This window comes from Rhinatrema bivittatum, chromosome 1 (genome assembly GCF_901001135.1).
Source record: "Rhinatrema bivittatum chromosome 1, aRhiBiv1.1, whole genome shotgun sequence".
Lineage (NCBI taxonomy): Eukaryota > Metazoa > Chordata > Amphibia > Gymnophiona > Rhinatrematidae > Rhinatrema > Rhinatrema bivittatum.
This window is the reverse complement of record NC_042615.1, coordinates 45,632-66,934: the sequence shown is the minus strand read 5'-3', so window position 1 is coordinate 66,934 and position 21,303 is coordinate 45,632. Positions and strand designations below refer to the sequence as shown.

The following is a 21,303-nucleotide window of genomic DNA, read 5'->3' as shown; positions in this document are numbered from 1 at the left end:
GCCGCACCGGACGTGGAGGGTTTGGTTACTGGTTATATGTTTGATAATATGCTGATGCTGCCGGGTGGGACGGCACCTGGGACGCTGTCTTCACTCACCCCTAGATGATGGGGGACCCAAGAGATGATTGTGGTTCCTTTGGGAGGGGGGGAGGGGGGGGAATGGGGAATAGTGGGGATCTCCTCTCTGGGAGTGCATTGCCTTGTTGTTTACTGCCCGGCTCACTGAGGGCTGCGTGCTGCTTGGTACTATGTTTAGTTGTCTCTTGTTTCATGGGGGGACCTCTCCTGCTCTTATCTCTGTCTGCTCTATATACGCTGGGGCACTTGAAATGCACCATCACTTGTCCGGATGGCTACCTTTAAGGTACAGTCCTTTAATGTTAAGGGACTGAATACGCACCGTAAGCGTAAATTACTATATAAAGATCTGCAGCGTGCTGATATTGCGATTGCTTGTCTCCAGGAGACACATTTAAAGCGGCGCTATGAGCATTTAATGAGCTCTGCCCTTTACCCGCATCAGTATTGGGCGGCTAGCTCTAAAGCTGCTAAATATGCAGGTGTGGGGATTCTATTTCACAAGGACTTTGCTTTTGAATTGCTTGACAGTGTTGCTGACCCTTTGGGTAGATATTTATTGCTGGTCCTTAATATTGCTGGGGTCTCGTATACATTGCTTAACGTATATGCCCCCAATGTTCACCAAGCCAAATTTTATGATGCGCTGGTGAAGCTGGTCCTCTTGAAAAAAGTGGGTCACTTGATGGTGATGGGAGATTGCAATCTGCCCTTAGACCCTGGTCTTGATTCCTCGGGGGGGCGATGTTCTACTTTGAAAAGAGACCGCAATAGCCTCCTTGCTTTTTTGGACCACTTTCAGCTGGTAGATGTGTGGCGCTTTTTGCATTCCACCCAGAGGGATTATACTTTTTTCTCGAACCCCCATAACCTATACACTAGGATAGACTATGTTTTTGTGGATAGGGGAGTGATCCAAAATGTGCGCAAAGGGGTTATAGAGTCGATCACGTGGTCCGATCATGCTCCGGTGTGGGCTGAGCTGACTTTCCCTAATTATGACAAAGGCCAACGCTTTTGGCGCCTAAACGATAGCTTACTTGACAGTGACTCCTTTGTGGATCAATGTCGGCGGGTACTTACAGATTACAGTTCTCATAACCTTCACCCTGACATCTCGCCCATCACTTACTGGGACTGTTTAAAGGCAGTGCTTAGGGGGACTTTTATAGCTCGGGCCTCTTGGGTTAAAAAGGAGACCCAGCGGGAACGTTCGCTCCTGACTGCCAAATTATTGGACTTAGAACAGCACCACAAGCAAACCCCCACTGAAGTGCTCCGTTTGGCCTTAGCTGACTACCGATCGCAACTTGGGGCGCTAGATGCGGCCAAAATTGCGCATGAGCTGGAGCAAACGGAACAAGTATACTTTGAAGGGGGCAATAAAGCGGGAAAGTTGCTTGCGCATAAGTTGAGAGCCAAACGCTTACAAAACACTATTACTAAAATTGTAGGTGCTCATGGTGCACCACTTACCTCCAATGATGCGATCCGTGACTGCTTTTTACAATTTTATTCTGCACTGTATTCCCATAACCACTCTATAGAGTTCAGGGACATACAATCCTTTTTACAGGACACTCCCTTATCCCAGTTATCAGAGTCCGCCAGGGATACGCTAGACAAGGATATCTCAGAATCTGAGGTGTTATTTGCCATTAAGCAACTTAAGGCTGGCAAGTCCCCGGGGCTGGATGGGTTTACTGCCCGGTTTTATCAATGCTTTGCCGGTGATTTACTTAACCCACTTACGGCCATGTTTAATGCCTTGCGACACGAGGGGGTTTTGAATCCTAATTCTAATGTGGCGGGTATAACGATCATTGCAAAGCCGGGACGGGACCCTACCAAGTGTGGCTCTTATAGGCCCATCTCATTGCTGAACATAGACCTCAAGCTTCTGGCTAAAATTCTGGCTAACAGGCTTAACGGTTATGTAGCACAACTCATTCACCCGGATCAGGCCGGTTTTATCCCTGGTCGCATGGCGTCCGATAATGTGCGGAAGTTGTTGGATTCCCTCTGGTGGGTTAAGCGCCATCATATCCCCTTTCTTTTTATGGCTATGGATGCGGAAAAGGCCTTTGATTTGGTTCACTGGCCTTTTTTATTTCAAGTCTTGCATACCATGGGTTTTGGGCCTTTTTTCATTACCTGGATTCAGAAATTATATGATAAACCGAGGGCCTGCATTAAGGTAAATGGGGGCTATTCCCCGTTCTTTATTGTTGAGCGGGGCACCCGCCAAGGTTGCCCGCTCTCTCCATTACTATTTGCCCTATTTATAGAACCTTTGGCCCAACGGATCCGGTTGTCGAGGGATGTGATGGGCATTAGTGTGGGGTCATATTCCTCCAAGTTGGCGATGTTTGCTGATGATGTCATTCTGACCCTTGCGGACCCTCAGCAATCGTTGCCAGCCGTGGTAGAGATTATTAAAACCTTCAGTCAAGTGTCTGGCTACTCCATTAATTGGGACAAAACTGAAATCCTTAATATTACGTTACCGGAGGACCAGGCACGGGATCTGAAAGCCCGTTTTGCTTTTAAATGGGCAAAGGAGAAAATTAAATACCTAGGTATATTTATAGGGGCTCATTCTGATGTTTTTAGGCTTAACTATCCACCTCTTCTCGCTAAATTGTACAGGGAAATGGAGGAGTGGAATCGATACCACATTTCGTGGCTGGGACGAATTGCTACTTTTAAAATGAACATCCTGCCCCGGATTGGATACCTTTTCCAGACCATTCCTTGCGTCATACCAACTGCACTGCTTCTCAAGTGGCAACGCAGGATTATGAAATTCCTGTGGCAGGGGAAGCACCCCAGGGTGGCCCAGAAAGTATTGTTTCAACCTCGGGTGCGGGGGGGCCTTGCAGTGCCTAACTTATTACGGTATTATGTTGCGGCTCAATTACGAGCTGTTGTTGATTGGCACAGAACCACCGCCCGCAAACCTTGGGCGATTCTGGAGCAGGAACTTATCGGGCCACACCTGCTGACTAATATCCTCTGGCAACCTCCTAGCTCTGGGCCCAAATTGGAAGGCCTACCGGACACGATTCAGTGTACCTTACACCTTTGGTATAAATGGAAGCCTCAGGTGGTGGGGTCCAAGGTGGGGTCGGTCCTTTTTTCCCCCTTTCACTCTGGGTCATTCTTGGGGGGTTCAGCTCCGCAGGTCTTTGCAGATTGGTTGGCTAAGGGTCTTTATAATTATAGTCACTTCTGGGAGCACTCCTCGTGGGTGACGTTCTCCACTCTCCAGGCCCGGCATGACTTACCTCAGGGGGATTTCTATCGCTACCTCCAACTAATGAGTTACGCAAGAGCGACCCATATTTCCCGGGATTTACTCCAGCCAATTGGTCTCTTTGAGAATTTCTGCCGAGCGGCTGACAAAGTACAGCACTTAATGTCCAAAATTTATAAGCTGCTCCTTCAGGGTATGGGAACGCGCCCAACATACCTGTCCGCCTGGGAGGCTGATCTGGGGTCCCCGCAGGGTGACGACTTTTGGGACACTATCTTTACAGTGGGGTGTAAGGGTCTTATCTCAGCCTCCTACTTGGAAAATAGTTTCAAACTCCTTTATCGGTGGCATTATACCCCCGCTAAACTCCATAAAATTTATTCCACGGCCTCGGATCGGTGCTGGAGGGGTTGTGGGGAGCGAGGTTCCTTTTATCATATGTGGTGGGAGTGTGCTGCTGTTTCCCAGTTTTGGCAGGGACTGGCTGTGTGGCTTTCAGACATATTGCATGTTTCTATTACTCTAACCCCCATAGTTGCCCTGCTTAACTCAGACTATCCACAGCTCGACACGGCCTTACAGCGTTTTGTTAGATTGGTGGTCACCTCTGCTCGATGTGAGATAGCTTTACACTGGAAGTCTCAGGGTGTACCTACATTATTGCAGGTTCAGTCACGGGTGGCAAAGGTTTGTACCCTTAGTAAGATTACGGCGCACCGTCGGAAACAAATAGGGGCCTTTCAGCGTACCTGGTCTTTATACCTAACATGGCAACAACAACAGAAGAAGATATGATTTCCTTTTATGTCTGATTTTCTCTTATGCTATTTGTTCATACTACCTTTGCAGGAGCTCCCAGGGATGGTAGGGGAGAAGGGTGGGGGGTGAGGGGAACAGAAGGGGGGGGATATGTTTACACAATAACTGAGAAAAGCAGAGAATCTGTTGTAAGTCTTTATTGCATCTATTCTACTGTCAATTTTGTTATTGTACATGCTTCACAGATGCTGTATGGTTTTGTATTGTCGGTATTATCTTTCTCTAATAAACCTTAAATTTCAAAAAAAAAAAAATCTTATGATCAAAACGTCATTTAATTTCCTTGTTCTCTTTTTTTTTTTTTTTCTTTTTTTCAGGGATGATTACAGATCTTTTCATAGACAAATTTAAGTTCAAAGGCACCAATGTGAAAACCCGGGTTCCCATCCTGCTGGAGATTTTGGACAGTTATGACCAGAATTCGCTGATGGCTTTCTTCGACACTGCCTGAGATGGTTTGCGAGAAGAGGGGGGCGCTGATATCCCTCTAAAACTATGCAGAAAAGTCGGAGAATATTTGCTGCCATAAACACATTTTTCGGAGCTGGTTTAGTGTTTTGGTGGCTTCATAGTCTGTTAGGAGAAACCCTACTTAAACCATAGCAATACCTGTTTGCGTTCCAACGGTCTCTTGCCCACATTTACATGCGAGTGCACATCAGGATAATGGTAGCAGGTTAGTATAATTAGGAATTTACATATTATACAGATAGGGGCTGCTTGATTGCCACTGCCCTGAACAATTTGCCAGCTGGTACCTAACACAAATCTGCTGCCATCCACCTTTAGACAAGACCACCTTTGCCAATCCCTCTCCTACCTGGACCAGCATCAGCACCGGCCCACTAGCCACCCTCACAGAGGAACACTGCTGCTAGCGCTCTCATTTGGACTCGGGCTGCAGCAGCAGCAGCACCACCAGAAAGCAAGCTGCCATCAGCCAACTTAATCCCTCCACCCGCCAGACCGGAGCATTCTGGGATGCCGGAGAACCAGCACCAGCCTGCTAACCTTGCCTACTGCACAGGGACACCAGAAGTCGCAAGATCTCGGCTACAACTGATCCAGCCACAAGTGTGGACAGGAGAGCCCTCCATGAACTTCATCACCACGAGCTGCAGCAGTACCAGCACCTGTCTCCACCGGCCCATCACCTCTAACCCTTCCTACCCCTGCCACCCGAGTGGCGCAGCGTCAGGGTCACAGGAACACCAGCACACGTGCTAAAACTACCCAGATTTCCAAAAATAATCTCAACCGCCATACGCATGTTCAGTTTGGGCAGAGGAAATTAAACAGCATCAGAACTTGTTCACATGAGACCTATTTATTCTATTTAAAGAACAGCAATAGTTTTAGCTATGTTCATCTGGTTAAAAAAATATTTGCTGCACGCAAAAATAAAAGAAATGCCACCGATTCTACGATGCTTTTTCAGCCTGCTGTCACAGACCTGCATGCTCTCTGCTTTTACTGTAGAGTTGCTGGCAGTGCTACACGCGAGTCCTGCCACCTTGGCATTCCTACATGTCCAACTCTGGGCTTCCTCCTTTCATTGACCGCCTTGCTTTCTCTGAATACAAGCATTTCACAAAGTCACCTCCTTATCGACCATGCCAGACAGGTGGGTTATGTCCCCCTGCCCAGCAGGAGGAGACAGAGTTAAAAAAAGCTGAAATCTGACTTCACTCCCCCTATAGGGGTGTGGTGCTGCGTTCAGCAGATGGTGCAGACATGTGGACTGGTGCTGTCGCTCCTGGTAGGGAAGGCTTTAGGCCCAGGTTCCCACTGCAGCATAGGCTGGGTGTTAGGCCTGGTGGGACCGAATTTCCCTTTCGGTTGGGGGTCTGACTTCCCGCATTGATAGGTCAAGCACTGGGTGGTCCTTAGTGGTTCCCGAAGCAGGAGATACTGACAGCACATTTTCCCTCTGTTCTTGGAGAGCAACAGGGAGGCAGTAAAGTTCATTATGTTTAAAATCTTTTTATTAAAGGTAAAATTACACATATATCTTGATGGCGGATGGCTCCTGTCCACCACTAGCTCCAAGCAAGCAGGAGAAAGTACATTTTTGTTTGCACTTACTAAATTCAAACAACCACCATAAGATACCCGTTAAACAGCAGAACGGCAGACCTCGCCTAGTAATAAAGCGCATCTATACTTATGATCATGTACTGGGCAAATCGTTTAGAATCAAACTACCTGCTCTGTGTGATAAAGATTGAGGGTCTTTATCCCTTACTCTGAGAGAGTATTTATTTTTTTCTCTTTTTCAATTTGTTTTCTATCGGGCCGATACCGTAAAAGTCGCGGGAGAGCCAGCAAGCACCTGCTCTCCCGACGCGCGCACAGGCCAGCGTCCTGGGCACGTGATTCAGTATCGGCCCGTATGCAAATTAGGGCCCGTGGTAAAAGGAGGTGCTAGGGACACGAGCGCGTCCCTAGCACCTCCTTTTTGACAGAAGTGGCTGTCAGCAGACGCTCAATTTTACCGGCGTCTGCTCTCAAACCTGCTGACAGCCACGGGTTCGGAAAACTGACGCTGGCAAAATTGAGCGTCCATCTTCCAACCCGCGGGCAGATTTTTATTTATTTTTTTTTTTGGGCCTCCGACTTAATATTGCTATGATATTAAGTCGGAGGGTGCACAGAAAAGCAGGGTTTTTTTCTGCTTTTCTGTACACTTTCCTGGTGCTGGCTGAAATTAATGCCTGCCTTTGGCAGACGTTAATTTCTGAAAGTAAAATGTGCAGCTTCACTGCACATTTTATTTCTGTATCGCACGGGAATGACTAATAGAGCCATCAACATGCATTTGCATGTTGCGGGTTCTATTAGTTTCGGGAGGGGGGGGGGGTTGGCCGCGCGTTTTCCACATTCTATTACACCTTACTGTATAAGGAGTAAAAATAGCGTGTCGAAAACGTACAGCCAAATGTGGGCTACCAGTGCGCTCAGCCTGAGCATACTTTACTGCATCGGCCCGATAAGAAGTTGCAAGACTGGGGCAGACCAAGGGTCCATCAATCTCAGCATCCTGTTTCCAACAGTGGCTAATCCAGGATACAAGTACCTGGCAAATCCCCAAACATTAAGCAGATTCCATGCTACTAATGCTGGTGATAAGCAATGGCTATTCCCTAAGTCTTGACTAATAGAGGTTTATGGACTTCTCCAAGAACTTGTACAAACCTTTTTTAAACCCAACTACATTAACTGCTTTTACCACATCCTCTGGCAATGAATTCCTCAGCCTAATTATGCATTGAGTGAAAATGAATTATCTTAATTTGTTTTAAATGTGCTACTTGTTAATTTCATGGAATTCCCCCTAGTCCTACTATCTGAAAGAGTAAACAACTGATTCACATTTACCCATTCTAGTCCTTTCATGATTTTGTAGACCTCCATCATATCCCTCCTCAGCCGTCTTTTCTCCAAGCTGAACAACCCTAACCTCTTTAGCCTTTCCTCATAGGGGAGCTGTTCTATCCCCTTTATCTTTTTGGTCGCCCTTCTCTGTACCTTCTCCATCACAACTTTATTTATTTATTTATTTATTTAGAATTTTTTTTTTATATACCGACAGCTGTTTCCACATTGTATCGGTTTACAAATAACTTGAAACTATTTAGGTGTGAGCCTTTACATAGAACAAAAAAACTTTATGATAAATAGGAAAGGAAACTATATGAATTAGGTAAAATATGTACAGATTAACTAGGTACAAGGTTTTAACAATGTATGAACAGTACAAAGGTTTAAATTGTTAGAGTTTAGGGGAAGGAGAGAAGGGAGGATAAGGAGGGAAGAGGAAGGGGCATTGGAATATAAAAGATTGAGGGAGGTGCTGATGTTGAATAATACAGGAGGAAATTACATATAAGTTTAAAGCATATAGGTTAACACACTGATTAAATACTAAGCAATAGGGGAGATATTTACAGACGAAGTAGGAGGCATGGAGAAATATAAAGATTAAACAGTTTCATGTCAATTGAGAGAGGTTTCTGTATGTTTTTCAAAGTTATCCACAAAGTAGGGGGAATAAAACAGTGTAAGGGAACAACAAAATATTGTTTAGTTATTCAGAGATAATATTACACAATTCTATGAGATTAGTCACGAGGAAGTGGATTAGAGTCTGAAGGATAGGCTTTTAGGAAGAGCCAGGTTTTCAATTTTTATTTGAATGTATGAGTAGATGTTTCAGTGCTTAAGTCTGGGGGCATGGAGTTCCAAAGGGAAGGGCCAGCCAAGGAGAAAGCTGGGTTCATTGTGGAGATAAGTTTGGTGGATTTGATTGAGGGAGTACAGAGTGTTCCTTGAAGGGCGGAGCGAGTTGGTCTGGTGGAGGTGCGCAGAAGGAGTGGAGGGCTGATCCAGTGTGAGGAATCATTAATGATGCTTTTATGAATGAGGGATAGGGTTTTGTATAGGATTCGCGATTGTATCGGTAGCCAATGTAGCTCCATGAGCATTGGGGTAATGTGGTCTCTTGTTTTGGAGTTTGTAAGGATGCGTGCTGCAGCATTCTGCAGGAGTTGTAAAGGTTTGGAATGGGTAGCAGGGAGGCCAAGAAGGAGGGCATTACAGTAGTCTACTTTGGAAAAAATAATGGACTCCCTTGATTTGTACGTAGAATTGTTGGTCAAATGTGAAGTAATTTTTTGTCAGAGCCATAGTAGCCAATTCAAGTATCAATTGAGTTGGTATCCTAGTGTATGTCTCTCTACCAAAGACAGTCTCTTCAATTATGTCTATGGCCCTGTCTTGAGGTATATTTGTGTAGAGTGAATCTACATCTAATGTTGCCATAATGATATTTGTACAATCTACAGATAAGTCCATAAGAACATTAATCATGTGGGTAGAGTCCCTCACGTATGACTGTATTTTTGGTATATTTGGGCGCAAAAATTTGTCTACAAAAATTGAAATGGGTTCCAATAGTGAGCCATTAGCGGAGATAATCGGTCTGCCAGGTGGGTCTGAAATAGATTTGTGAATCTTTGGTAGGGTATATATGACCGGTGTAATTGGGTGTGTGACTCTAAGAAAAGAAACTTCTTTTTTTGTTAGATAATTGGACTTTTCAGCTATAGATAGAATATTTTCTAAATCTTTTTTAATAGTGCTTGTAGGATCAGCGGACAGTCTTTTATAAAAGTTTGTATCAGAAAGTTGTTTATCTATTTCAGATACATATTTCTCCCTGTCCATGACAACACAGCTCCGCCTTTGTCGGCGGGCTTGATAACAATAGTAGTGTCTTGGCCTAGAGATGCTAAAGCCTGCCTCTCACTCTCAGTAATGTTGTGTTTGTACCTAAAATTCTTTTCTTTTTCTGAAATCTCTTTAAGAAACCAAAGTTTCAAATGTGTGTATAATTGGATTAACAGGTCCGCTAGGCATCCATTTGCTATTGGGTCTCACTATGGAGTTATCGGACATAGTTGGTTTTGTAGAAAACATCTCTATAATTTTTAATTTCCTTGTGAATTTAAACAGGACAATTCTAGTTCTGAAAGCATTATAATACCCCGTAGGGACGAAGGACAAACCTTTGTTCAAAACTGCAATTTCTTCTGAATTGAGTGTTCTTTTGGAGATATTGATTACAGAGTTATTTCCTTTTAATATTGAGATTTTTGGTTCTGATTGTAAAACATTCTGCCCCTGCCCCTCCCTCTTTCTGGTGGTGTCTCCCATTTCTTGTCTGGTAAATTGGTTTTGGTTATGTCTTTTTTCCAGAATTTTCCAAGCTGAAAAACCTGGTAGACTGGTTTTGGTGGTACTGGATCTTGTGCTGTACTAAAAAGTGATGCTGATGGATCCACATATTCTCCATTGTCACTACATATACGTTTGGATCCCCTGTCTACATTGGGGCTCACACAGATCGGTACATCAGCTTCTTGTTGTCTATCTCTATTCTTATTGTAATCTTGCAATGGGACATCATTTTTAGATCTGTAATTATATTTGTAATTTTTGTGTTGTCTTTGCCAAGAGTAGACACTGTTATTCCTATAATCATACTCATCCCTCTTAAATTTTTCATATTTATCATTCTTTAATTAATTTCTCTAAATTTGTTTTATAATCTTGATAAATTACGTCAAAGCACAAGTCCTTTTCTTTAAGATATTGAAGTTGTTTGTCCAATTCAGCTTGAAGCTTGTCCTCTCTCTTCTTGGCTGTTTTAATGATGAGGATCATAAGATCAAGGGAGCACTTGTTTAAAATAGCCTCCCAGCTATTCATAAAGATGGAATCCTCCTGATACATGCTCGGAGGCTTGTTGATTCTTAAGCCTCTAGGAATCTTCTTGTATCTACAATAATCCAGCAAGGTGGAGGCATGTAATCCACTCCTTACCACACCTTTATTGAGGTTGATAGCCTCCTCCCACCTTTGTAGGAAATCATCAAAAACCTCATTGTCTTTGAAGTAGGGTTCGGGAGGAAGCATCTCATTAAGAGTACCGTCATCGTAGCTAAGTATGTCCTTCCAGGGCGAGAAGGACATTTCCGGTAAAAGGGATGGTCCAAGAAAACAAACCGGTAACCGATCCAAGATGGCTGACAGCAAACATACAAGAGGGTGGAATCGGTAAATGGACTTTATTATCTCTTGCCCGACTCTGGCCGAGTTTCGCTATACAAGCTGCTTCAGGGGCTATTTCAAACAAATAAAAACATATAAAAAGGACACAACTGCTTGCAGCTGGGCTGCCACATAGTACCACAAGAGGCATGGGACTCCAAGACCACCTCTTATCTTAGGAAGATAAAGCACTCTGTCGCCGACTCTAGGCGGTCTATGCCTCCAGATTTTATTTATTTATTTATTTAAGGTTTCTTATATACCGAGGCACGTTTGAAAAACATCACCTCGGTTCATAATATAAAGCGAAAAACATCACCTCGGTTCACAGTATAAAGCGAAACAGCTTCCTCTGCCATTGTGTGAAGTAATCAGAGGGTATCTATCGGTAAAGTTTGAAATAGTTAATTCTAGATAGAATGTTCATCTTGACAGTAGAGATTCTACCCAGCCATGACAGTCCCTTCTGTTCTACCTGTAAGTCTTTCAAAATATTCACCCCCACTCCCTCATAACTTAGCTGGAATAGATTATCTAAACTGGGACCTATTTTTACCCCTAAATATTTCAGATGTTTCTGAACCACTTTGAAGGGAAATTTCTCCTTCAATGTTCTGAATTGATTTTTAGGGACTGTAATATTTACAATCTCCGACTTATCTGCATTTAATTGACACCCAGAGACCTCACTGAATTTAGCCAGCTCTGCAACCAGCGGTGAGAGAGAAGTGTCAGGATGTGTTATAGTAAACAGGATGTCATCTGCGAACATTGAAAGCTTGTAATCCTGGTCGCCCACACTTACCCCCTTAATGGACTGAGATTCCTGGATAGATATCGCCAATGGTTCCAGATAAATGGCAAAAAGAAGTGGAGACAAAGGGCATCCCTGCCTGGTACCACGTTCTAGCTGAAACGTTTTAGAATATCCCCCATTTACTTTGATGCATGCATTTGGGTTACGATATAGCTGTTTAATCCATGTGGAGAAATTACCACCCGATCCCATCTTATTTAGCACTGTTAGTAAAAAGTGCCAGTGGACCATGTTGAAGGCCTATTCAGCATTGACAGTAAGAAGTACCAAAGGAATGAGGGTTTCCCGCCCCCACCAGATCAGGTCTACCACTCGCCTCACGTTGTCAGCAGCAAGCCTACCAGGTGCAAAACCAGTCTGGTCAGGGTGAATCAAATGTGTAGCTACTCCACTCAGTCTATTAGCCAGGACCTTAGCTAAAATTTTCAGGTCTAAATTTATGAGGGATATGGGCCGGTAAGACCCACATAATGTATGATCCCTACCCGACTTTGCTAAGATCGTGATGCCTGCTTTGTTGGCATCATCAGCAATCCGCACCTCCCCCAAGAGGTTATTAAAGGCCGCTGTAAGAGGCCGAGTAATCAGAGTTTAATTTGTAGAACCCGGTGGAGAACCCATCTACCCCTGGGGATTTGCCCAATTTCATACCCTAGATAGCTCAGGATACCTCCAATTCAGAGATTTTCCGGTTAATAAAATCCTGCTGCTGAGCCTTTAGCCGCGAGAGCTTAACCTCTGTCAGATACTCTTCAATATTATCAGCAGTGATATTTATTTTTGTTTTATATACCGTCAATCTGTGGACAATCTAGATGGTGTACACTTATTCATATAGAAGAAAAATACATAACAATACATTTTAAAACAAAATTGAAATTAATCAAAATATAAACAGTAAATTATATAAAATAATAAAATGGGTTATTTGCAACATAATAAAATAAATAAAGTACAAAGCTTAAAACAACATTGCTATTAAAAATAAATAAAATAAAACAAAGTAAAGTAAAAAAACAAAATCAGGTAAAGCCAAGAAATAGCTAGTGAAGGATCGCACAAACGTATTGATTATTACTCTGCAACTAATTCCTAGGCATTTTAAAATAATAAATAAATAAATAAAGTTTTCAGCTTTTTTTTTTTTTTAAAGAGTTTCAAGTCCTTTTGTAATCTAAGTTCCATAGTTTGGGCCTGCAAAGGAGATAGCCCTTTCTCTAACCTCTGATAAGTGCTATCCGTCCGTCAATAAAACTGGGTGAATCGATCCCTAATTGTATCATTATCAGAGACTAGAACTCCCTTATCCTGAATTCTCAATATTTGATTAAGTCCCATTTGGGCTTTTTGTGTAAAATCATTTTATTGGTTTCAAATAAACAAATACAACCTCCATAGTGAGGAAGGGGACTCTGCAATCCTCACCAAGAAAACTAACAGAGTATAATCTAATGTTATTCCCTCTTATCCACTCCCTCCCCCCGGGGTAACTCTTCCGAGACTACAAGTATTACAAAAACAAAGTTCAAGGATCCGAAATCTGCAGGGCAGTTAGCTCATCTAACCGGACATGAAGATTGTGGACTAGGTCAAACATTGTTGAGAACTAAACTGCGGGCTATGTGTGGCAGGGATTGCAAATAAGGCTCCCAAATCTTTAGAAATTTCCACTTGTTTGTTGGGGAGAATCATAAAGAGAGAGATTCCATGTGCATCAAATGATGAAACTGGTTTCACCATTGCCAGAAGGATGGAGGAGTCGACTCTTTCCATTGCAGTAAGATCTGTTTCTTTCCCACATAGCGCGCCTTTTGAAAAAGTAGGCGTGTGGAAACAGTCCGTATTGTCGTTAAAGGGAGATAATCAAATAACAGAGCACGTGGGGAGAGTGGAACAGAGATATCCAACAAACCATTTAAATACTGTAACACCTGTATCCAAAATTTCCTAATGCATTTACAGTCCCAAAACAAGTGTATCAACGATCCCACTTGAAGATTACACTTCCCACATAGTTACAAAAGTGTTAGCTGAGAGCGGCAGGCTGTCAGGGTGGAGACATAAGCTCTCCATAGGAATTTAAATTGCATTTCTCGGTAATATTGATTGGAAGTCACAGCCGTGATGGAGTGAAATCCTGCTTTAATTATACTACCAGTCAATTGGAAGGGGCGATCTTTCTCCCAGCGATCTTGTAATAACATCCACAAATCTTGTCCACTATTCACACTCAGGTGTTTATAGTGACTGGAGAGAGAGAGGGGAGTTGATTTTGACCCAAAGACAAGAACTTTTCCAACTTATGAAAAATCGCAGCCTGCACTCTCAGCCGGCAAGGAGTTAACATAATGTTGCAGTTGTAAATAGGAGAATATTTGACCTGGGGATAAACCGTAAATATCTTGCAGTTCCGGCCAAGGTAGTAAATTGCCCTGGGTGTCCAATACATGACCCGATTGTGTCACCCCCCTTCGAAGCCCATTGTTTAAACCCTATCGACTGGAGCCAGGTGAGAACTCCAGATTCCCCTTGATGGGGAGCAAGTATGCACAATGCCATGGAATATCTAGATATCGAGTAAAGAATAGCCAGGCTTGTCTTATGGGAGCCACCAATGACCTCAGATATCGGTAGCCTCCGAGGACTTCCTGCAATATGAAATGTAGGTCAAACGGGGCTACAAGAGTCTGCTCCGCCTCCAAATTTACCCAGGAAGAGCTCCCTAGAACCCAGTCGCGCACTATGCGGAGATTACTGGCCACGTTATATACCCCAAGATCAGGAACCACCAAGCCCCCCTTTCCCCAGGCAGATTTGAGATAATGAAGTGGAATGCATGCCCTTTTCCCTCTCCACAAGAACAGTCTCATGGATCTTCCCAAGAGAGAAAGATCTTTACGCTTCAGAACGATGGGTATGTTTTGGAAAAGATAAAGCCACTTTGGTAGAATAGTCATTTTAAACAAATTAATCCTCCCACTCAGTGAAAAGGGCAATGGCATCCAGAGCTTCAATTTTTCTTGCGTATGTGAGAGAAGACCTTGAACATTAATTGATATAACTGGGAAATATGAGCCGGGAGAATGACACCCAAATATTTGATACTATCAACAGCCCATAGGAGAGGGAATGGTCCTCCCCATTTCTCCCGAAGCGTGGTAGGGAATGCCAAAGCTTCTGACCTAAGCCCTGAAAAGATGCCAAAATCCTCAAAAAGCTTAAGGAGCAGGGGTAGAGATGCGACAGGGTCTGTGAGGAATACCAAAATGTTATCCGCGAATGCGGCATATTCGAAAGTTTTGGTTTAAAACCTCACTCCCTTCACAGCCCGGTGACTTTGAATGGCTCGCAGAAGAACATAAGAACATAAGAAAATGCCATACTGGGTCAGACCAAGGGTCCATCAAGCCCAGCATCCTGTTTCCAACAGTGGCCAATCCAGGCCATAAGAACCTGGCAAGTACCCAAAAACTAAGTCTATTCCATGTTACCATTGCTAATGGCAGTGGCTATTCTCTAAGTGAACTTAATAGCAGGTAATGGACTTCTCCTCCAAGAACTTATCCAATCCTTTTTTAAACACAGCTATACTAACTGCACTAACCACATCCTCTGGCAACAAATTCCAGAGCTTAATTGTGCGTTGAGTAAAAAAGAACTTTCTCTGATTAGTTTTAAATGTGCCCCATGCTAACTTCATGGAGTGCCCCCTAGTCTTTCCAATTGTAACAGAAACAATAAAGGGGAAAGGAGACAGCCCTGTCTAGTTCCTCTCCCCACCTTAAATTCTTCCGAAGTCATCCCATTGGCCACTATCTTAGCTACGGGATATGTGTAAAATAATTTAATGGCATCATGAAAATAACCCTCAAATCCCATATAGTCAAGTATACTAGACAGATACGCCCAAGCCACCCTATCAAATGCTTTTTCTGCATCAAAGCTGATGGCCAGATAGGGCGTATCCATCTGTTGACACAGAGTCATCGCCACCAATATTTTCCGGATGCTAGTGAGAGCATATCTGCAGCGGACGAATCCCACCTGTCCGGGTTGTATCAAAGTGGGAAGTAGGGGGGCCAGATGATCTGCCAGTATTTTAGCTAATATCTTTTGGTCCTGATTTAGAAGAGAGATAGGTCTGTAGGACGAGGCCTCCAGAGGATCTTTCTGTGGTTTAGGGATAAGAGTAATGTGCGCTAGGTTGGTATGTGGTGGGTAAGAGCCTTTCAGAACAAGAGTGTTAAAGGTCTTAGTCAGTGAGGGGGTAACATAGTCCAGAAGGGCTTGGTAAAATTTGGCCAGGTACCTGTCTGGGCCTGGGTCTTTATAAGATTTGGCCAGTCATATGGTGTGCTGCATCTCATCTTCGGTAATGGGCCTGTTGAGCCCCAAGACCTGGTCCCTTGCAACCGGGGCAAATTAAGGTTAGATAGGAATTTTGTACAATATTCCAAATTCCATTGCCCGGCCGTGTAGAGGTCAGTATAAAAACTTTGAAAAGTTTTCAAAATGTCAGCTGTGTCCGAGATGACTTGGCCCATTCGTCTCCTCACGGCCGGAATGAACTTTGAGCCTCGATGAGACTTAATTAGATTAGCCATAAGTTTACCAGGCTTATTGCCGTATTGGAACAACTTGTATTGATAATAAGAACTTAAGAACATAAGAAAATGCCATACTGGGTCAGACCAAGGGTCCATCAAGCCCAGCATCCTGTTTCCAACAGTGGCCAATCCAGGCCATAAGAACCTGGCAAGTACCCAAAAACTAAGTCTATTCCATGTAACCATTGCTAATGGCAGCCCACTGATGGAGCAGAGTATTAAGAGCACCGAAAATTATCCCTGTTAACTTTGGAATTACTACTCGACAATGTAGCTCTCGCCTGTCGAAGCTGAGAACTCAATGTTAAAATTTGTTTGTGTCTCATTTTTCGCCGTCTGGCCATGTAAGAAATAACATCCCCCCTGAGTACTGCCTTGGCTGTGTACCAGAACAATTCTGGATCTTCTACATGTTCTTTGTTAAAGCTAGCAAAGTCCGCCCAACGATCTCGCAGATAATCTGTGAACTGACTATCTTTGGACATATAATGCGGGAACCGCCAAGTAACCCCACTGGTGCGGGTATGAATGCCTGATAAAGTGATCCCCACAGGCACATGATCTGTTACGAGCGCAAGGAGCGCGGTCGCCTCTAGAGCAGGTAGAGTGAGCCCTTGGGCCATGGCAAGACTCAGGGAGGAGCCCCAAGCCACACCGTGGGAGGTGAGCCAATACAAGCATGGAGAGCCAGGCAGGTACTGAAGCAGGAATAAGGAACAGAGTCTGACCCTCAGCCGGACCTGCACGCCCATGGCAACCAACAACGCAATGTTGATTGATGAACGGTCCTCCGACTGTTCCAAGCCCTTTCGGATCTGCCACTGGGTAACGGCATTGGGCAGCAGGCCGGACAGAGGACGAGGGCAGACAGAGTCCTTAGTACACAGAAGACATCAAAGACGAGGGCTGGTGCAGAGACATCATAGTCGAGGGCTAGGAAGGAAGACATTGGCACTGTCCCTCAGGGCGCCCTACACAGCCAGCACGGCTGGACTGGTCACGGACCACCCTGTCCTAGAGTCGCAGGAGTGGGACGAGCACAGGGAAGAGGAAGCGGTGGGTTACTGCACTCCTGGCAGCCTAAGACAGGTTGCTGCACTCCTGGCAGTCTAAAGCAGGAACTGGATCAGGAACTGGATCAGGAACATCCGGAACAAACATCAAGGCAACAGGCAGAGACAGGACAGGGAGCAGTTAAGACAAGCGAAACCACGGAGGACCTGGATTGGTCTGAAGACACAGGCAACTGTGGAACCCAATCCAAAGGCAAACAGGAACTGAAGTGAAAGTCCTTTTATACTGCTGCATGCAGGCGACTCCCTGGGAGGAGTTCACCTGGACCACCCCTCGCTGGCCCTATAACCGAGGTGGAGTGCTGCGGGCCGGCCCCTAGGGAGAAGGGCGCGGCCGGAACCAGGAAGTCCAAGCAAATACAAGCAAGCCACAGGCAGGCCTCAAGAACAGCTAGGCCTCCCAGGCCCTGGAGCAAATCCTGGATAGTACGCAGGCGAGGCCCTGGCTTCGGAGCGGCCTCCGGAGGAGAAGGCAAGATGCCTCCTGTGGCGCAGCTACAGGAGGGATCGCAACATGATCTGAAATAATACGGTCAGCTATGTGTGCGTCTCGTATGGCTGAGAAATGATGACTACTAACTAAGAAATAATCTAACCGCGTCTGAGTCTCGTGGGCCTGTGAGATATGAGTATATTCTCTTTCCATAGGATGGAGAGTTCCCCACGCATCCACTATTTGTAGCGATCGCTCCAAGAACAAAATTCCATTGTTGGACGGTTGCTGCCCCCCAGGGGTTGGTTTCTATCTAGATGGGTATCGCGGATCGTATTAAAGTCATCACCGATAATGATGACCTGATCTGTATAAGAGGCTAGTAGGCGGTATACTCCACGAAAGAATTTCAATCCAGGGTTATTGGGGGCATGTATATTGCAAAGGATGTATGGCTGTTGATAAATATCTGTGAAGAGAATGAGGTATCTCCCCTCTGGATCCCTAATTGTTTGCTTAACCGTGATAGGTGCATGCTTTCCAATAAGTATGGCCACTCCCGCAGATTTAGTGGTTGCAGAGGCACAATGAACCTCTCCCACCCAACTTGTACATAATTTTGCGTGCTCACTATCAGTTAAATGTATTTCCTGTAGAAATGCAACATGCACAGATGTCCTCTGCAATGTAGACAATATTTTAGATCGTTTGATGGGGGAATTTATACCACACACGTTCCAGGAATAATATAGTTTCATCCCAACATTAGTCATTTACTCGATTACTGATCTATGTAGAAAGAAAATGAAAAGATTTCCCCTCGTATCCCTGATGAGAGCCCCCCCCCCCAGCTAGGGCACCCAACTGCCAAAAGTGTCCACCCTCTCGGAAGAATAGGAGATATGAGCAAAACAGCAAATTCAAACATTCCAAGATAACATGTGGATTTTGGAATACATCTCAGAGAACATTACCCACCCCTCCCTCCCTCCCACTCCCTCCACCTCAAAAAAACTCAACAATAACAATAATGGAGAACACGTATGCCAACCGTTCCTCCTCCCCCACCCCTCTCCCTCCATCTTCCTCTCCAAACAATTGTGGTCACTGTAAATAGTGACAACTGGGGTGTGCTTCGTAAATCAACCAAGATACTAAACCAGGAGTCATGTAGAGTAGGTTGCCTCTTAGCACACCAACCAAAGTCCCCTCGTCAGGGTTACAGTTCTACAGGTCCATATATGTGGCATGTATCCAATAAAAAAAAGGTTTCCTCAGTTCAAGGGTCTCGCACCGATCAAGGATGTAAACTGTACCTCCACTCCCAACAATGGGATCATGGGCATGGTCAATGAGCAACCACCAGCAACTATGATCAGTCAGAGAAGTGCCACAATATTCATTAGCAACACATGGTGTGAAATCATCTCCCGCACAGGAATCCATTATATATAGTCGTTGCAGGACCATGTGTGGAAAGTGATAGGTTTGAGGAATAAGTCCCAGTATTCCCCATAAGCAAAATAGTACAAAAAAAGTCCACCATGGAAAACATCCGAAGTGCAAGATGGGGGCGAATTCCCTAGAGAGCCAGGGTATAGGGAATAGGGAACCACCCCTTTTAGTCCTAGCTGAGTAGTTACCTATGGACTACCGATGAAATTGACTGATGTCAAGTCACTGTCTCTGGTTGGTGTGGCATGGAACAGCATTACCACTATGGTTTGCTTAAACGCTGAGCTTCCTGCTGCTTCAAAAATTGTTGTGCAGCTTCCACCATGTCCAGCCACTGTGTGCCCCGATCGGTAGTTACCTGCAAACAGGCAGGGTACAACAATGCGGGTTTTAGGCCCAGGGAGTATAATTTAGAACATATGGGAGCAAAAGTCTTACGTTTTGCTGAGAGATCAGAAGAGAAGTCTTGAAATACCAACATTTTGTTATTATCATGTGAGAGAGACTTGCCTGAACGTAGAACACGCAGTATCTCACTTTTATGGGAGAAATTCAGAATCTTTGCGATGACCACATGTGGCCTACTGTTGTCTTCCCGCCGGGGACCCAGATGATGGGCGCGTTCTATCCTCAGTGGACCCAAAGCTGTTGGGAGCTGTAGTTCCTGCACTAACATTCTTCTGGCTTTAGCTATCGCCTTGTCACATTGTTTTGCGCTTCCCCACCAACCCCACCACCACGTCCCCCCCTCCCAAACCATAATAGCACTAGCCTTAGATCCCTTGACCTCACATCCTCCCGTGTGATAGAAACCATCTTAAAAAAGATGGAACCGGCCACCCATTTTGCAGATGCAATCCCCTCCAAAACCTCCTCTCCATTCCCACTACCATCGCTAAACCCTTAGCTGATATAATTAATTGCTCTCTCACTTTTGGTAAAGTCCCTGATCCCCTCAAGCTTGCCGTTGTGAAGCCCCTCCTCAAAAAACCCACCCTTAACCCATCTGACCCAGCAAACTACCGGCCCATCTCCAACCTTCCTTTCCTTTCAAAAACCCTTGAGAAAGTAGTTAATACGCAGCTCACTGACTTCCTCGAGGACCACAACATCCTGCACCCTTCACAATTTGGATTCCGCAAAGATTGAAACACCGAGAACCTCCTGTTAGCGATCACAGACACCATACTCATTGGCATGGACCAAGGAAAATCGTTCCTGCTTGCCATCCTGGATATCTCGGCGGCCTTTGACACTGTCAATCAACATAGAAACATAGAAGTGACGGCAGAAGAAGATCAACGGCCCATCCAGTCTGCCCAGCAAGCTATGCAGTTTATCCATTTTTTTTCTCCCCCTTTCCCCCCCCCCCCCCCCCCCCCCACCGGTCTCTATTGGCTTCCAGCACCCTCCGGCCCCAATTCCCTTCCACCCCTCCACCAATGCAGAGAGCAGCGCCGTCCTAGTGAACATCCAGCTCAATCAGGGGTAGCTACCGCCGCAACCAGCAGGCCACACCCCTGCCCCTTACCCACCCCTGTTTTGTTTGCTTGTTTGGGTTTTTTTTGTTTTTTTTAGATGGCAGCCCTCCATCCTTCCGCTCCGTGAAGGTGGAACACCAATCACTGGCCACTGGCATCCCGCTCCGTGAATGCCTCAGTGGCTACTGCCGCTCCGTGCAGTGTTTGCTGCCTCCTCTCTATTTATGCCCACTAGACTTGATGGATCCACAGTGTTTATCCCACGCCCCTTTGAAGTCCTTCACAGTTTTAGACTTCACCACTTCCTCCGGAAGGGCATTCCAGGCATCCACCACCCTTTCCGTGATCAAATCCTTCTCTCATGCCTGGCAGAGATAGGTATTGCCGACACTGCGCTAGCCTGGTTCGCCTCCTACCTCACAAATACAGAATGCATAATAAAAATCGACAACTTTGAATCTGCTCCCGTACCCCCTCATGCAAGGTGTCCCCCAAGGCTCTTCCCTTTCCTCCACCCTCTTTAACATCTACCTCCTGCCACCTACTCTCAGACCTAGGCCTGAACTTCTTCATATATGCAGACGATGTGCAAATTCTCATCCCCATCCAAAAAACGCTCAATGAATCCCTTCTTTTCTGGGAATCCTGCCTAGTCGCCATCAACTCTCTT

At 45.0% G+C, this 21,303-nt stretch overlaps 1 protein-coding gene across 5 annotated transcripts in view; it reads left to right on the top strand.

The window, feature by feature from the left end:
* Nucleotides 1–5,575, top strand: part of BBS7 (Bardet-Biedl syndrome 7) — a 154,244-nt gene extending 148,669 nt beyond the window's left edge. For all 5 annotated transcript variants that reach the window (XM_029587908.1, XM_029588771.1, XM_029587190.1 and 2 more), the window contains exon 20: nucleotides 4,473–5,575. In XM_029587908.1, coding sequence (XP_029443768.1) covers nucleotides 4,473–4,606 — 134 coding nt within the window. In that variant the 3' untranslated portion in view covers nucleotides 4,607–5,575. The remainder of the gene's footprint in view (nucleotides 1–4,472) is intronic.
* The last annotated feature ends 15,728 nt before the right edge of the window (nucleotides 5,576–21,303 follow it).